General features: G+C 41.8%; 1 protein-coding gene across 1 annotated transcript; it reads right to left on the bottom strand.

Annotated features, from left to right (window-relative positions):
* Positions 1 to 8,580: 8,580 nt before the first annotated feature.
* LOC139415500 (adenylate kinase 7-like) lies at positions 8,581 to 15,889 on the bottom strand. The gene is made up of 18 exons (XM_071163606.1): positions 15,797 to 15,889; positions 15,536 to 15,694; positions 15,041 to 15,155; positions 13,570 to 13,664; positions 13,362 to 13,472; positions 13,194 to 13,277; positions 13,009 to 13,097; positions 12,801 to 12,891; positions 12,587 to 12,664; positions 12,245 to 12,394; positions 11,827 to 11,955; positions 11,475 to 11,580; positions 11,196 to 11,324; positions 11,008 to 11,064; positions 10,719 to 10,916; positions 10,312 to 10,532; positions 9,870 to 10,028; positions 8,581 to 8,845 (listed from the first exon to the last, which is right to left on the bottom strand). Exons 1-18 carry the CDS (start codon positions 15,881 to 15,883, stop codon positions 8,810 to 8,812), a joined length of 2,094 nt encoding a protein of 697 aa, XP_071019707.1. The 5' UTR covers positions 15,884 to 15,889; the 3' UTR covers positions 8,581 to 8,809.
* Positions 15,890 to 15,917: the final 28 nt, after the last annotated feature.

The following is a 15,917-nucleotide window of genomic DNA, read 5'->3' as shown; positions in this document are numbered from 1 at the left end:
TCTGAGCAGTCCAAAAAGCAAAATATATGTTTCATTTATTTATTGTTGGACATAAAAGGAAATCAGATTTTTTAATGTTGGCCTGCTGGCTGCAGGAATGTCCACCTGAGCTCTTGAAAGAGAACTTAATGTTAATTTTTCTACCATAAACTGCCTCAAACTTCATTTTAGAGAATTTGACAACCGCAGACCACATGTATGGCATTGTGTGAGCGAGGGATTTGCTGATGTTAACGTTGTGAACAGAGTGCCCCATAGTGGCGGAGGGTTATGGTATGGGCAGGCATAAACTACAGACAACAAACCTGCCAGCAATAATACCTGCCAGCCTCGGACTGTTTTTCTCCACTACAACGCAGGATTCCTGCCGTAAACCCTGGACCATTACTCCTGATCATCACAGCTAGCTAGCTGCCACTGAGTGACAGAGCCCCGAAGCTAGCCCTGAGCCAGGCGCATCTCCCGGCTAGCAAACAAAATTACCACAACTACAATACCTCTTCCGCCATCTGGCCTGGTCCCTTCGTCGACACGGCGCCCCGCCGTACCACCACGACTGGTCCGCAGACGTAATTCCATCCTCTGTGCATTCAACCGGCGTCGCCGGACATCGGAGCAGAAGCTTCTACTTACCCCGGCCTGCTAACTCTAAACACTGTGTCTCCCGCATGCTAGCGTAGCAACGACTACCCCGCGGCTTCCCTGTTTCATCTATTGCTGGTCACTGGACCCTATGAACACCTGGCTACATACTGTAGCTGATGCCCGCTGGGCTGTTTATTAATCACGGTACTCCATTTTGTTTATTTTGTTTATCTGTCGGCCCCAGCCTCGAACTCAGGCCCTGCGTGTTACCTGATCCTCTCTTCTCTGCCCATTCATCGCCATTTTACCCGTTGTTGTCTTAACTAGCTCTCCCAATCAACACCTGTGATTGCTTTATGCCTCGCTTTAGGTCTCTCTCAAATGTCAATATGCCTTGTATACTGTTGTTTAGGATAGTTATCATTGTTTAAGTTTACTGCAGAGCCCCTAGCCCCAGTCAACATGCCTCAGATTCCTCCTTTGTCCCACCTCCCACACATGCGGTGACGTCACCTAGCCTAACTAGTGCCTCCAGAGATGCAACCTCTCTCATCGTCACTCAATGCCTGGGTTTACCTCCACTGTACCTGCACCCCACCATACCCCTGTCTATACATTATGCCCTGAATCTATTCTACCACGCCCAGAAATCTGCTCCTTTTATTTTCTGTCCCCAACGCACTAGACGACCAGTTTTGCAAGCCTTTAGCCGTACCCTCATCCTACACCTCTGTTCTTCGGGTGATGTGGAGGCTAACCCAGGCCTTGCGTGTTCCCAGGCACTCTAATTTGTTGACTTCTGTAATCGAAAAAGCCTTAGTTTCATGCATATTAACATCAGAAGCCTCCTCCCTAAGTTTGTTTTAATGACTGCTTTATCAAACTCCGCCAACCCTGATGTCCTTGCCGTGTCTGAATCCTGGCTTAGGAAGGCCACCAAAAATTCTGCGATTTCCATCCCCAACTACAACATTTTCCGTCAAGATAGAACTGCCAAATTGGGGAGGAGTTGCAATTTACTGCAGAGATAGCTTGCAAAGTTCTGTCATACTTTCCAGGTCTATGCCCAAACAGTTCAAGCTTTTAATTTTAAAATGTATCTCTCCAGAAATAAGTCTCTCACTGTTGCCGACCCCCCTCAGCTCCCAGCTGTGCCCTGGACACCATATGTGAATTGATTGCCCCCATCAATCTTCAGAGTTCGTTCTGTTAGGTGACCTAAATTGGGATATGCTTAACACCCCAGCAGTCCTACAATCTAAGCTAGATGCCCTCAATCTCACACAAATTATCAAGGAAACCACCAGGTACAACCCTAAATCCGTAAACATGGGCACCCTCATAGATATTATCCTGACCAACTTGCCCTCCAAATACACCTCTGCTGTTTTCAATCAGGATCTCAGCGATCACTGCCTCATTGCCTGCATCCGCTATGGGTCCTCGGTCAAACGATCGGTCATCACTGTCTAACACTTCCTAAAACACTTCCGCGAGCAGGACTTTCTAATCAACCTGGCCCCGGTATCCTGGAAGGATATTGACCTCATATCCTGGAAGGATATTGACCTCATCCCGTCAGTCGAGGACCATTCAGAAATGGTTTGTTGAGATCGGCGTGGAAGAACTTGACTGGCCTGCACAGAGCCCTGACCTCAACCCCATCAAACACCTTTTCAGATGAATTGGAACGTCAGGCCTCATCGCCCAAAATCAGTGTCCAACCTCACTAATGCTCCTGTGGCTGAATGGAAGCAAGTCCCCACAGGAATGTTCCACCATCTAGTGGAAATCCTTCCTGGAAGAGTGGAGGCTGTTATAGCAGCAAAGGGGGGACCAACTCCACATTAATACCCATGATTTTGGAATGACATTTTCGAAGAGCATGTGTCCTCATACTTTTGATCATGTAGTGTATCTGTGACCTACAAATGCATATCTGAATTCCCAGCCATGTGAAATCCATAGATTAGGGCCTAATGAATTTATTTGAATTCACTGATTTCCTTATAAGAACTTTAACTCAGTAAAATCTTTGACATTGTTTAATGTTCCATTTATATTTTTGTTCAGTGTAGTTGATAGTCCGTGCCCTAGACCCTACACACTTGTGGATGTGACAGGTGCAATCAATATGGTAATAGTTTACCTACATATTACCTACTTGCCCTCTGATAGGCTGGGTGGAAGTTTCGCCCTATTACATAGACCTGTCCAATCACCTCAGATTTCTACAAGTGAATAGGGCCTAGGGTCGATTTGGGATTGGGTGTCACGTCTTGACCTTAGTTCCTTTGTTATGTTTCTTGTTTAGGTTGGTCAGAGCGTGAGTTGGGTGGGCATTCTATGTGTAGTTCTAGTTTTGGTTTTCTATGTGTTTGGCCTGGTATGGTTCTCAATCAGAGGCAGCTGTCAATCGTTGTCTCTGATTGAGAATCACACTTAGGTAGCCTGTTTTTCCCACTTGATTTGTGGGTAGTTATTTTCCTGTTTAGTGTTTTTTGCCACCTTACGGGACTGTTCGTTGGCCGTTTATTGTTTTGTTCAGTGTTCTATTACTTAATTAAAAGATATGAATACTCGCTGCGCTTTGGTCCTCACCTTCTTCCACCGACAACCGTTACATTGGGCCACCGTCCTCTCTCCTCCATTCTCCATTCTGTCTTCTTCATGACCCGGAAACTGGTTGAGGAGTGTGTGGGCACTTTCTAGCGCATCACTTTAGTCAAGATGTTGACCAATGTTGGCCACTGCCTTTCAAAGTGTGTGGCTCGGTCGGGAACGGCATCCCAGCGATGTGGTTAGAAGGGAACACTGAAATTTGAGTGGCCGACACCGAGATACGCACGGCCGAAAGTGGACGCATAAATTCTTGCCTAATGACAATCAGCAACTGTCATTACACTTTTTGGTGTTTTCAAATGTCTTTATGCTTTTTGGTGTTTTCAAATGTCACGTGTAACAGATCTCTCTTTCCATTCACCACTGTTAGGAGGCTGTGAGCTCCAAAAGTTTTGGTACAATTACAGTTTGGTTTTGGCTCTGTACTCCAGCATTTTGGATTGGAAATCATATAATGACTATGAGATTAAAGTGCAGACTGTCAGATTTAATTTGAGGGTATTGTCACCCATATCAGGTGAACCGTTTAGAAATTACAGCACTTTTTGAACATAGTCTCCCCATTTTAGGGGATCAAAAGGAGTAAAAAGTTTAGTATTTGGTCCCATATTCATTGCACTCAATGACAACATCAAGCTTGTGACTCTACAAATTTGTTGGACGCATCTGCTGTTTGTTTTGGTTGTGTTTCAGATTATTTAATGTATTAAATAATGTATTGTGTCATTTCAGAGTCACTTTTATTGTAAATAAGAATATAATATGTTTCTAAACACTTCTACATTAATGTGGATGCGACCAAGATTACGGAAAATCCTGAACGAATCGTGAATAATTACGAGTGAAAGTTAGAGGCATAAATATCATATGCCCCCAAAAAGGCTAACCTCCCGTTATTGTAATGAAGAAATGTTAGCATGTTTTAGGGGTATGATATTTGTGCATCTGTAACTTTCTCACAGTGGTGTAAAGTACTTAAGTAAAAATACTTTAAAGTACTACTTAAGTAGTTTTGGGGGGTATCTGTCACGTCCTGATCTGTTTCACCTCTCCTTGTGCTTGTCTCCAACCCCCTCCAGGGGTCGCCCATCTTCCCCATTATCCCCTGGGTATTAATACCTGTCTTCTCTGTTTGTCTGTTGCCAGTTCGTCTTGTTTGTCAAGCCATCCAGCGTTTTGCTCCTGCTTTTCCCCAGTCTCTCTTTTTCTCGCTCTCCTGGTTTTGACCTTTGCCTGAGCCTGCCTGCCTGACCATTGTCTGCCCCTGAGCCTGCCCGCCGTCCTGTGCCTTTGCCCCTACTCTGGATTACCGACCTCTGCCTGACCTGACCCTGCATGCCGTCCTGTGCCCTTGCCACTACTCTGGATTATCGATCCCTGCCTGTCGTTTGCCTGCCCCTGTTGCTGTAATAAACATTGTTACTTCAACACAGTCTGCATTTGGGTCTTACCTAAAACGTGATAGGTATCTGTAAATTACTTTACTATTTATAATTTTGACAGCTTTTACTTCACTACATTCCTCAAGGAAATAACATACTTTTAGCTCCATACATTTTCCCTGACACCCAAAAGTATTAGTTACATTTTGAATGCTTAGCAGGACAGGAACATGGTCCAATTCACGCACTTATCAAGAGGACATCCCCGGTCATCCCTACTGCCTCTGATCTGGTGGACTTCCTAAACACACATACTTCATTTGTAAATTAATGTCTAAGTGTTGGAGTGTGCCCCTGGCTAGCAAGTGCTCAGCATATGTGGGAACTCCTTCAAGACTGATGGAAAAGTATTCCAGGTGAAGTTTGTTGGAAGAGTGTGCAAAGATGTCATCAAGGCAAAGGGTGGCTACTTTGAAGAATCTCAAATATATTTAGATTTGTTTAACACTTTTTTGGTTACTACATGATTCCATGTGTGTTATTTCATAGTTTTGATGTCTTCACTATTATTCTACAATGTAGAACATAGTAAAAATAAAGAAAAACCGTTGAATGAGTAGGTGTGTCCAAACCTTGGACTGGTACTGTATATAGGAAGTCCCGTACCAGGAAGAGATTCATTCTACTTTCACCGCTGAATATTGGTACAATAATTGTCTGACTTGCAACTACATGACCTTTACAACAACCATGTGATCAAAGGTCATGAACTTTCAACTGCAGTCGACTGGAAATTTCTGCAATTGCTCCTCAACAACTGCATCTTGAGGTCGGAACAAAAGCATTGTGTGTTCAGATCCCTAGACTTTTTCCACATTTTGTTACGTTATAGCCTAATTCTAAAATGGATTAAATGAAACAATTTTCCCGACAATCTACACACAATACCAGTGTAGCCTAGTGGTTAGAGCGTTGGACTAGTAACCGGAAGGTTGCGAGTTCAAACCCCCAAGCTGACAAGGTACAAATCTGCTGTTCTGCCCCTGAACAGGCAGTTAACCCACTGTTCCTAGGCCGTAATTGAAAATAAGAATTTGTTCTTAACTGACTTGCCTGGTTAAAAAAATGAAACATAATGACTAACAGATTTTTCAACATTTTTGCAAATGTATTAAAGACAAAAAACAGAAACACATTATTTGTATAAGTATTCAGACCCTTTGCTATGAGAATCTAAACTTAACTCAGGTGCGTACTGTCTACATTGATCATCCTTCAGATGTTTCTACAACTTGATTGCAGTCCACCTGTGGTAAATTCAATTGATTGGACATGATTTGGAAAGGCACACACCTGTCTGTCTATATAAGGTCCCACAGTTGACAGTGCATGCCAGAGAAAAAAACAAGCCATGAGGTTGAAGGAATTGTCCGTAGAGCTCCGAGACAGGATTGTGTCGAGGAACAGATCTGGGGAAGTGTACGAAAACACTTCTGCAGCATTGAAGGTCCCCAACAACACAGTGGCCTCCGTGATTCTTAAATGGAAGAAGTTTGGAACCACCAAGGCTAGAGCTGACCTCCCGGCCAAACTGACCAATCAGGGAAGAAGGGCCTTGGTCAAGGAGGTGACCAAGAACCCGATGGTCACTCTGACTGAGCTCCACAGTTCCTCTGTGGAGATGGGAGAAACTTCCAGAAGGACAACCATTTCTGCAGCACTCCACCAATCAGGCCTTTTGAGTTTGCCAAAAGGCACCTAAAGGACTCTCAGACCAAGAGAAACAAGATTCTCTGGTCTGATGAAAACAAGATTGAACTCTTTGGCCTGAATGTCAAACGTCACGTCTGTAAGAAACCTGGCACCATCCCTACGGTGAAGAATGGTGGTGGCAGCATCATGCTGTGGGGATGGTTTTCAGTTGCAGGGACTGGGAGACTAGTCAGGATCGAGGGAAAGGTGAACGGAGAAAAGTACAGAGAGCTCCTTGATGAAAACCTGTATATTCTCTAGACTTGCCCTGAGGGAATTGTTGATATGTTGTAAATGTTTTGTTCTAGATAATTCTAGATAACATTTTCTTTGGAAAATAAATAAAAATGAAAAAAAACAAAACAAATGTCATTAGTATTTTAATCTGCTCTACTAATGTCTGGTGCTGGAGTGAAACCATCCAGCATCCAGAAAAAGGGATTTGTGCGATATGCAAATATGCACATATAATGAGACATCACCTAATTTGCATGTTTGTATAAAATATTGATTGAAGAATATCAAAAAAAATGTGTGTCTACGTTCAACTGGTAAAAGTTGATTGTGACATAATTAAGATAAAACAAATCCCTATTGGGGTGTGGTGACATGAACGGGACAGTGTCACGATCGCAGATTAAATTCTTGTTAATATAACTGCACTGTCCAATTTACAGTAGCTATTACTCCGAAAAATGCCATGTTATTGTTTGAGGAGAGCTCCTAACAACAAAACACTTTTCAACTCGATAAGTTTGATAAATTCACCTCTGAAGGTGAAATGTGTACTTACATTCTGAAATCATGCTCTGATTTATCATCCAAAGGGTCCCAGAGATAACATGAAGTGTTGTTTTGTTGGATAAAATCCTTTTTCATATCCTAAAAAGGTCCATATAGCATGTACGATCGATTTTGTATTTCCACTCGTTCAATTTGCAAAGAAAGGAATCTGTGAAAATGTAACCCTCAACCAGTCAAATCACATTTGTATTTATTCCTCAGAGATCCTAGAATGTAACCAGACTTCCCTATATCATTAGGGGTGTAGTATACGCCTTCATGGCACGCTAATGACGCGGGCGGTCTTCACTTGATCGAATGTAACTTTCTCAAATAAGCACCAATCGGGGTCAAACAAAGCTAGCTAGATAGCCAATGAGCTGGGCTTTACGGAAGTGTCGGGAAACCCTGTATCTGTCGCAAGTGTTGCTGCTAACCTTGTGCGACATCAAGCCTTTTCCTTTTGGACAAAAATTATAAGAATATGGAGTGTTATGAAAACTGGGTGTTTTGCAAATGTTTAACTTATAATATGGCTACTAATACTGGAAAAGATAAATCAAAGTCCAAGTATACAGATTTGACAAAATTCTTACAGAAAAATGTAATGTGAATGTCTCCTTCACGATTATAACCACACACACACATTGGTGAATACAGATGCTTCTGATGCTGAGAAAAATCTGGTGGTAAATGTCTGACAAGTACACTGAAATTAGACTACTAAATGCCTACTTAGACCCAATCACCATCTCTTCAAAGTAAGTTACTAAATATAGTCCAGTTTGTAACATTCTCTATGAAAATGGGATTTTAAATGATGGGGAAATCAATGTAGTGAGCTTTGAAATTATTGATATAATTCCATTTTAAAGTGGTTAAAATGCATTCAATTGAAGGTAGAATATGATCAGCTAAAGAAAATATATATTTTCATCACGTTTTTGAAATGTTTATATATTTTTTTGTGTGAAAATACTAATATTAATAGACCAAAATACTAATATTAATAGACCAAAATACTAATATTAATAGACCAAAATACTAATATTAATAGACCAAAATACTAATATTAATAGACCAAAATACTAATATTAATAGACCAAAATACTAATATTAATAGACCAAAATACTAATATTAATAGACCAAAATACTAATATTAATAGACCAAAATACTAATATTAATAGACCAAAATACTAATATTAATAGACCAAAATGCAAACAAATCTCAAAATGAATAAGACGCAAAAATGTCAGCCTGTGATGCCTGGCCTTAAAATGTAAGCTTTTTTTCTTGTTGTGAGTTTTAATCAGTTGAACTTCTTGTTCAGAAAATCACTAGCTCTGTTTTCACGCTTGTTTTTAATATTCAGCCGCTGTGCCAATCAGCTGTGGGTTTGTCATTGGATTACAATTCATGCTAGGGTGGGTGTAGAAGAGGCATTAACACACAATTTAATCAGAATATACATGTAACTTTATTTTTTAGTTAAAGATCATTATATTCATAAAATGATCTTTACAATAATTCCTCCAAACAGAACATTATATGTTTTTGTATTTCTTGTGGGGAAAAATAAACAAGGTAGACTTGATCAACACAGAACACAGTCATGACAAAACATTTATAATACCAGTCGACAAGGTCTCATAGACGTTTGGAATGTCTTAATCCACAGCACACTAATCTTGTGAATTATTCCGGAGGAGATATTCAGCCTGAAATAGATAAACACAAAAATGTAGTATTTAGAAGAAAAAAAAAAAGGAAAAAAAAGGACAATTCGGTTGGAAACGTGACATTTCTTTACTGCAGGCCTAGCTACTTCGGTACCTGACAACAATTCACATCCGTTTATTGGTGAAGTGCAACCTATATAATTGAAGAGTAGAAGTAGGCTACTACTCTATTGAATCTGTTTGCTTCTATGGAAGACATCTGTTTTGCTTATTTCACCAGCCATCAGTCCTCCGTCTACTGGTCTCTGATGTATGCGTGTGTACAGTATATTTGGTCTCTGGTGTATGCGTGTGTACAGTATATTTGGTCTCTGATGTATGCGTGTGTACAGTATATTTGGTCTCTGATGTATGCGTGTGTACAGTATATTTGGTCTCTGATGTATGCGTGTGTACAGTATATTTGGTCTCTGATGTATGCGTGTGTACAGTATATTTGGTCTCTGATGTATGCGTGTGTACAGTATATTTGGCCTCTGATGTATGCGTGTGTACAGTATATTTGGTCTCTGATGTATGCGTGTGTACAGTATATTTGGTCTCTGATGTATGCGTGTGTACAGTATATTTGGTCTCTGATGTATGCGTGTGTACAGTATATTTGGTCTCTGATGTATGCGTGTGTACAGTATATTTGGCCTCTGATGTATGCGTGTGTACAGTATATTTGGTCTCTGATGTATGCGTGTGTACAGTATATTTGGTCTCTGATGTATGCGTGTGTACAGTATATTTGGTCTCTGATGTATGCGTGTGTACAGTATATTTGGTCTCTGATGTATGCGTGTGTACAGTATATTTGGCCTCTGATGTATGCGTGTGTACAGTATATTTGGCCTCTGATGTATGCGTGTGTACAGTATATTTGGTCTCTGGTGTATGCGTGTGTACAGTAAATTTTTTCTGTATGTCTATATGTCTATATTTGCCGGTGACAAATCTGATTTCTCTTTGTGGGATTAATAAAGTTTATTTTATTTTTTAAATCAAATAAAAACTTTACCAGGAAGTCTACCGGGTCGTCTGGCTTGGCCTTGCAGCACTCCATCATGCCCTCAGTGAGAGAAGGCATTACGTAATTCATCAGGTAGTTCCTCAGGGGGGCGGAGCGAGCCTCCAGCAGCTCGTGCTCCTGCCTCTTCACCTCAGTCACGTGACGGTTCTAGAGATACACACACACAACGTATGTACAGCTCAGCTAAACAGAAACTACAGCTCCAGGGTTTACGTCGTTGCTGGTGGCCCACTCTTCCATGGTATACAAAGAAGCGTTTAAAGAGTTTATAGATCTGAGAGGACTGGATAGGGGTAAGCAATGTGGAGATGAGTTTATAAGGATTCCAAAATGGAATCAAATCTCAATGAGTAATGTGAGAGACATGTTTCCTGAAATGCCACCCTATTCCCATTCTAGTATACTACTTCTGATGCAGCCCATCTCTTACCCACTCCTCGAGCTGTGTGGCCATCTTGGCAGTGGTCTCAGCCTCCCTCCTATTCCACTCTGCTGTCTCCAGTACCAGGCGCTGTGCTGTCTCCTCTACGGACTTCCTCTCCATCTCCTCTCTCTCCTCAGGGGTGGGTCCGTAGTTCCTGGGACGCCCCACCAGCCTGGTGATTTTGTCCATCACAGCACCGTATTCAGGATCGACGGCATTGTTCACCTCTGACAGACAGACAGACTATGAAAGACTGACAGACTTCCTCTCAATGTGTTGAGTTCTAATCAAATCACTATTTACTACAATTACTGGTTCTGATAACTACAGTTGAATATTAGGGTTTCAAAATGATTCTATCTATCGCATTATTCTCTTTTGGTAAATCAATATCTACATTATTTCGTCCTTACCAATATGCTCTGGGTGAATCTCCAGCTCGTCAAAGTAGTTCAGAACCGTTTCATCTTCCACGTTGGCCTTTCTAAACTTCTTCAGCCGGGTAAGGTACTCGTCTTTAGAGTAGCGCATTTTCTCTGCCACACTCTCAGGCAGGTTCTGCACCCGCTCCTTTAAAAAGTCATCCGATGCCTCCAGGGAGAAAATGAACTCTGCAGAAGAGACAGACGAGGGGGGGGAGGGGCGGGGATCAGTGATAGACATGCAATACTGTGCAATTCAGTTATATTAACAATCACTTACCAGGAATGATCTTCTTGTTGAAGGCAGGCATTTTGGACCTGGGATTATCCTGTTCATCTGGAAAACATCAGTGTTTAAGAGAACAAGCAGGATGACAAGGTTATCTTTTTCATCATTTATTTGAAAAGTATTTTACGATATCATCAACGCTTTAATTCTAAATAACGTTAATTTGATTTATGTTTTACCATAGAAGATCTCCTTGGCCTGATCGTAGGACTTGGGGAAGCCGTCGAGGACGAAGCCATGGTTCCTGCAAGGCGTTGAGTTCAGCTTATCACGCATGATACGGTACACAAGCCCGTCGCTCAGGCGACCTGCAAGAATTATGATGACATTCATGAAACCACTGCATCTTCATAATATGAAATCAAACAAATTATAGAGATGAGGGGCGGAGTCTAAATTAAATCTACAAACATGCTTTCAGGAACAACTCATGGCTGTGTTGTGGAATATTATTGTACCTCCATTTTGCTCCATGCTGTCCTTCAGAGAGTCCAGTTGGTCCTGAGCGTTACTGAGCGCCTCCTCACTCTCTCCCTCCTGCTCAGTGCCATTCACAGCCTCCTCCTGACATATAATGGACAACTCAAATGAATACCTGGATTAATATATTGTAAGATGTTGTTTTACAAAATGGTTCACACACCTATTGATACTGTAGAGTGTACATGTATAGTACAGAGACCTGTAATATCAGAAAATAACAAGGGGTGCATTTATTTTGATCTACCACAAGGGGGAGGCATTTCCTATTTTACAAGAGTGAATAAATATGAAGCGCTTTACAAGTGTCATCGCTTTGCTTTTACTGACCAGATGTTGCATCTTCTCATCAATGACCTCTTTGAGGTTGATGTGGTGCAGTTTGTAATGTTGACACAGTTTCTCTGCCACGCTGCTCTTTCCTACTGCTGGAGGACCCAGGAGACAGATTCTGATGGGCTGATGGGGAAACCAAAGAGCATGATACATATTTTAACAATTTCTGGCTTGAAAATGAGTATATAATATGATATAAAATAATATAATGACACTATCTATAATCTATAATATATATCTATCTATAAGCCTAAACACGGAGCTCATTCTATGTATTGCTGTGTAACGAAGCTTTCCTTCCAATAAGAGACAATACACATGTTCACATTCTAAATTGGTGCTGGGAAAATCTATTCAGTCCCTAGCTAAGAACTGAAGAGGTAAACATACAGTAGTTGGTTTGGTCCCTCACCAGTAGTAGTCTCAACAGTTTGTATTCCTCCACCACCCGGTTGATGTTATCAATGATGCCAGCCTCCGACACCCAGTGAAGGTTGAAGGTTTCCTTCAGAAAGATTGGCTCTATCCGCAGGTTGACACTCAGGTAATCCACATCAGCGTTCTGGAAAACAAGGTGAAATTGATGCTCCATTGACCAGACCCAGATCTACTGCTGTTCTGTCAATTTCCCATGGTCAAACAAGACCACACAAACAGATCTGGGACCAGGCTAGTTAAGATATGCTCCAACTGACAACGGTCATTTCTGAATTAGCTTTCCTAAACCTGAGATGAGGGATGAAAACAGACAGACCGTCAGAACTTTGGTGAGGTAGGCCTCCTCCTTAGGGACTTTCTTGATCTTCCCTGGACCGAGCACAAAGCTTATTATCTAGCAGGGGGGATACAGAAAAAAATACACCAACCATTTTGTAGATCTACAAATCTATTTAAAGAAAGAAAGAAATGCAACAATTTTACCAACTTGAAATGATCAACAAGATGTCTGTCTGGCTTAGCCTATTTACCTTCACAATATCCTCAAAAGTATTATTGGAATCATCCATAGCGAGGAAATAATGTATCTTTGGCTTGTGGTCGATTACATTCTGAATAACCCTTGTAGACAAAAGTAGACAATATCATATAATTAGTCTTTTTTTTCCCACCCAAACTCTAGCAGATGCCCTTAAATAAGCAATAATTGAACATCAAGACAATGGAATGGATACAAACCCTGCAAGGTCGTTGACATGAATGGTAGGGATAATATTTGTGCCCGGCCCAAAAACAGGAACTTTTGCAAACTCCCCCAGCCAAGACGTCTTGGGGAGTCAAGCCAGAGGAAAGAGTGAGACAGAGAACATCCATCGATGTCTTGATAGAACAATAATGTCTCACGTTATATAGTTCAGATGTACCTTGAAGAAGTAGTGGAGGAGGTTTTCTCCCATTCCATACTGAACACCTGCTGCCACAACATAACTGGACAGCTTGGACTTTTTCTGTATGGTAAACAAAGGACTTGTTGTTTTTGTTGTTGTTGACATTGTTGTTGACAATTGCCGAACCCTACCCATTATACTTACGGTTTTGCCCAGTTTGAGCACCATTTTCTCTGCATTGGCGTGCTCCTTGAAGTTAGAATGATGTCTTTTCCTCCTGTAGTCGTCCTCTGTCAGAGGAATCTCTGGGTCATTCTAAGGACAGAAAATATACGAGTAATATTCAGAAAAGTGTATTGACACATATATAGATATAGTAGTTAGGAAACACGAGATTTGAATAGAAACTTACAGGATCGGCTGGCTTGCTCATTGCCCAGGTCATGACTGATGATATCAAAATGAATATCTTCTGAGACGCAAAACTCTCAATATCTGAGTGAAGAGCTGCAGCATAAAAGGAAGAAGAGACAGCGTCTTACCGTAGGTACAGTAGGCTATAGGCCATGCAGTATTTGCAATGTAACTCAAAAGGTCCAGTGAGGTAATATGTCAGTCTGAGAGTAGGGCTGTCAGTCTGAGAGTAGGGCTGTCAGTCTGAGAGTAGGGCTGTCAGTCTGAGAGTAGGGCTGTCAATCTGAGAGTAGGGCTGTCAGTCTGAGAGTAGGGCTGTCAGTCTGAGAGTAGGGCTGTCAGTCTGAGAGTAGGGCTGTCAGTCTGAGAGTAGGGCTGTCAGTCTGAGAGTAGGGCTGTACAGTCTGAGAGTAGGGCTGACAGACTGAGAGTAGGGCTGACAGTCTGAGAGTAGGGCAGTCAGTCTGAGAGTAGGGCTGTCAGTCTGAGAGTAGGGCTGACAGTCTGAGAGTAGGGCTGTCAGTCTAAGAGTAGGGCTGTCAGTCTGAGAGTAGGGCTGTCAGTCTGAGAGTAGGGCTGTCAGTCTGAGAGTAGGGCTGACAGTCTGAGAGTAGGGCTGACAGTCTGAGAGTAGGGCTGACAGTCTGAGAGTAGGGCTGTCAGTCTGAGAGTAGGGCTGTCAGTCTGAGAGTAGGGCTGTCAGTCTGAGAGTAGGGCTGTCAGTCTGAGAGTAGTGCTGTCAGTCTGAAAGTAGGGCTGACAGACTGAGAGTAGGGCTGTCAGTCTGAGAGTAGGGCTGTCAGTCTGAGAGTAGGGCTGTCAGTCTGAGAGTAGGGCTGACAGTCTGAGAGTAGGGCTGACAGTCTGAGAGTAGGGCTGTCAGTCTGAGAGTAGGGCTGTCAGTCTGAGAGTAGGGCTGTCAGTCTGAGAGTAGGGCTGACAGTCTGAGAGTAGGGTTGTCAGTCTGAGAGTAGGGCAGTCAGTCTGAGAGTAGGGCTGTTAGTCTGAGAGTAGGGCAGTCAGTCTGAGAGTAGGGCTGACAGACGTTAAGAAAGGAACACATCTAGGTCATCGCAGAAATTGCTGTGATTAATCACAATGGCAAATTCTGAATTTGCTCAAATTGAGCTGTAATTAAATGTTTATTTTTATTTAAAAAGCATTACAAGAATATTGACATCTTGATTTTGTCCAAAGTAATGGTTTGCAAAATCAAGCAAATTGATAAAGGTCACTTTTAACTTCAATGTCAACTTGTTTTGACATTACATTGTTGTTTTTATCTGTATAGATGATGTGTATTTTGAATGTTTGCAGACTGCGATTAACACAAAAAAACATTTTTTAAATGAGCGCACTAAAATTACAAAAAGTTAACTCGAGTAAAACTGATTAACTCTGACAACCCTATCCGAGAGTGAATTTATCATGATGGTTTCATCCAACAGATAGACTGGTCCATAACCTACCTGAAATTGCCCAAGTTGCCTCATCTATCAGCTCTGCTGTTGCATGTTCTGAGATGTTGTAAACCACCACATCACATTCCAATAGGCTTGGCAGCAGCTGATCTCGCTTCTGTGACTGGAATGGACATGGACAGACGTCAATGACAGGCCTAGATGAAAATTGCATGCCATTGCATAGCGCTGAATGATGAAGTGTGTGGTTATATCAATATTGTATATTTAAGAAATAAGGCAAGAGGGGGTTCGGTATATGGCCAATACACCACTGCTAAGGGCTGTTCGCACAACACAACGCGGATACAGCCCTTAGCCGTGGTATATTGGTCATATACCACAACCCCCTAAGGTGTATTATTGCTATTGTAAACTGGTTACCAACGTAATACGAGCAGTAAAAATAAATGACTTGTCACTCGTGGTATACCACGGCTGTCAGACAATCAGCATTCAGGGCTTGAACCACCCAGTTTATAGTTGGTTATTAACTATACTCACTGCATAACATTGTAATGCAAAACTGGGTTTTTCCCCTTCGTTGTTTGAGATAGTTCCAACAATTTGAAAAGTCCCATCTTGAAGTGTTGTCTCATCCTCAGCGGGACCATCTTCATCTGCCTCCTCCAAGGAGCCGCCAACCATGCAGGTTGACAGAAACTATACACAGTCGCAAAAAAAGTGTAAACAATGTCAGCTACATTATGTAATATTTCGCCACATCAAACTCTGATACGAAAACGTATATCGTTGCTACTTTACCTTTGCGATACATTTAGAGGAATACGTATCAATATTGTTGACGAAAACTCGTTTAGTTCGGTAACTTCCTGTCTTTTCATTTGCCATGTTTGCCGTTGTTGGGGAAAGAGGGACGCTTTGG

Source organism: Oncorhynchus clarkii, chromosome 8, assembly GCF_045791955.1.
Source record: "Oncorhynchus clarkii lewisi isolate Uvic-CL-2024 chromosome 8, UVic_Ocla_1.0, whole genome shotgun sequence".
NCBI classification, from domain to species: Eukaryota; Metazoa; Chordata; class Actinopteri; order Salmoniformes; family Salmonidae; genus Oncorhynchus; species Oncorhynchus clarkii.
This window is presented reverse-complemented; position numbering and strand designations above follow the sequence as displayed.

Bases quoted from the DNA above. Each gene is read 5' to 3' on its own strand.
- LOC139415500 (XM_071163606.1), bottom strand. From the start codon at position 15,883: ATGGCAAATGAAAAGACAGGAAGTTACCGAACTAAACGAGTTTTCGTC. The intron at 13,665-15,040 runs GTAGGTTATGGA...TTTATGCTGCAG, and splicing joins GGCAACTTGGGCAATTTCAG to CTCTTCACTCAGATATTGAG. The intron at 12,665-12,800 runs GTAAATAGGCTA...CCCCCCTGCTAG, and splicing joins CTTTTGAGGATATTGTGAAG to ATAATAAGCTTTGTGCTCGG.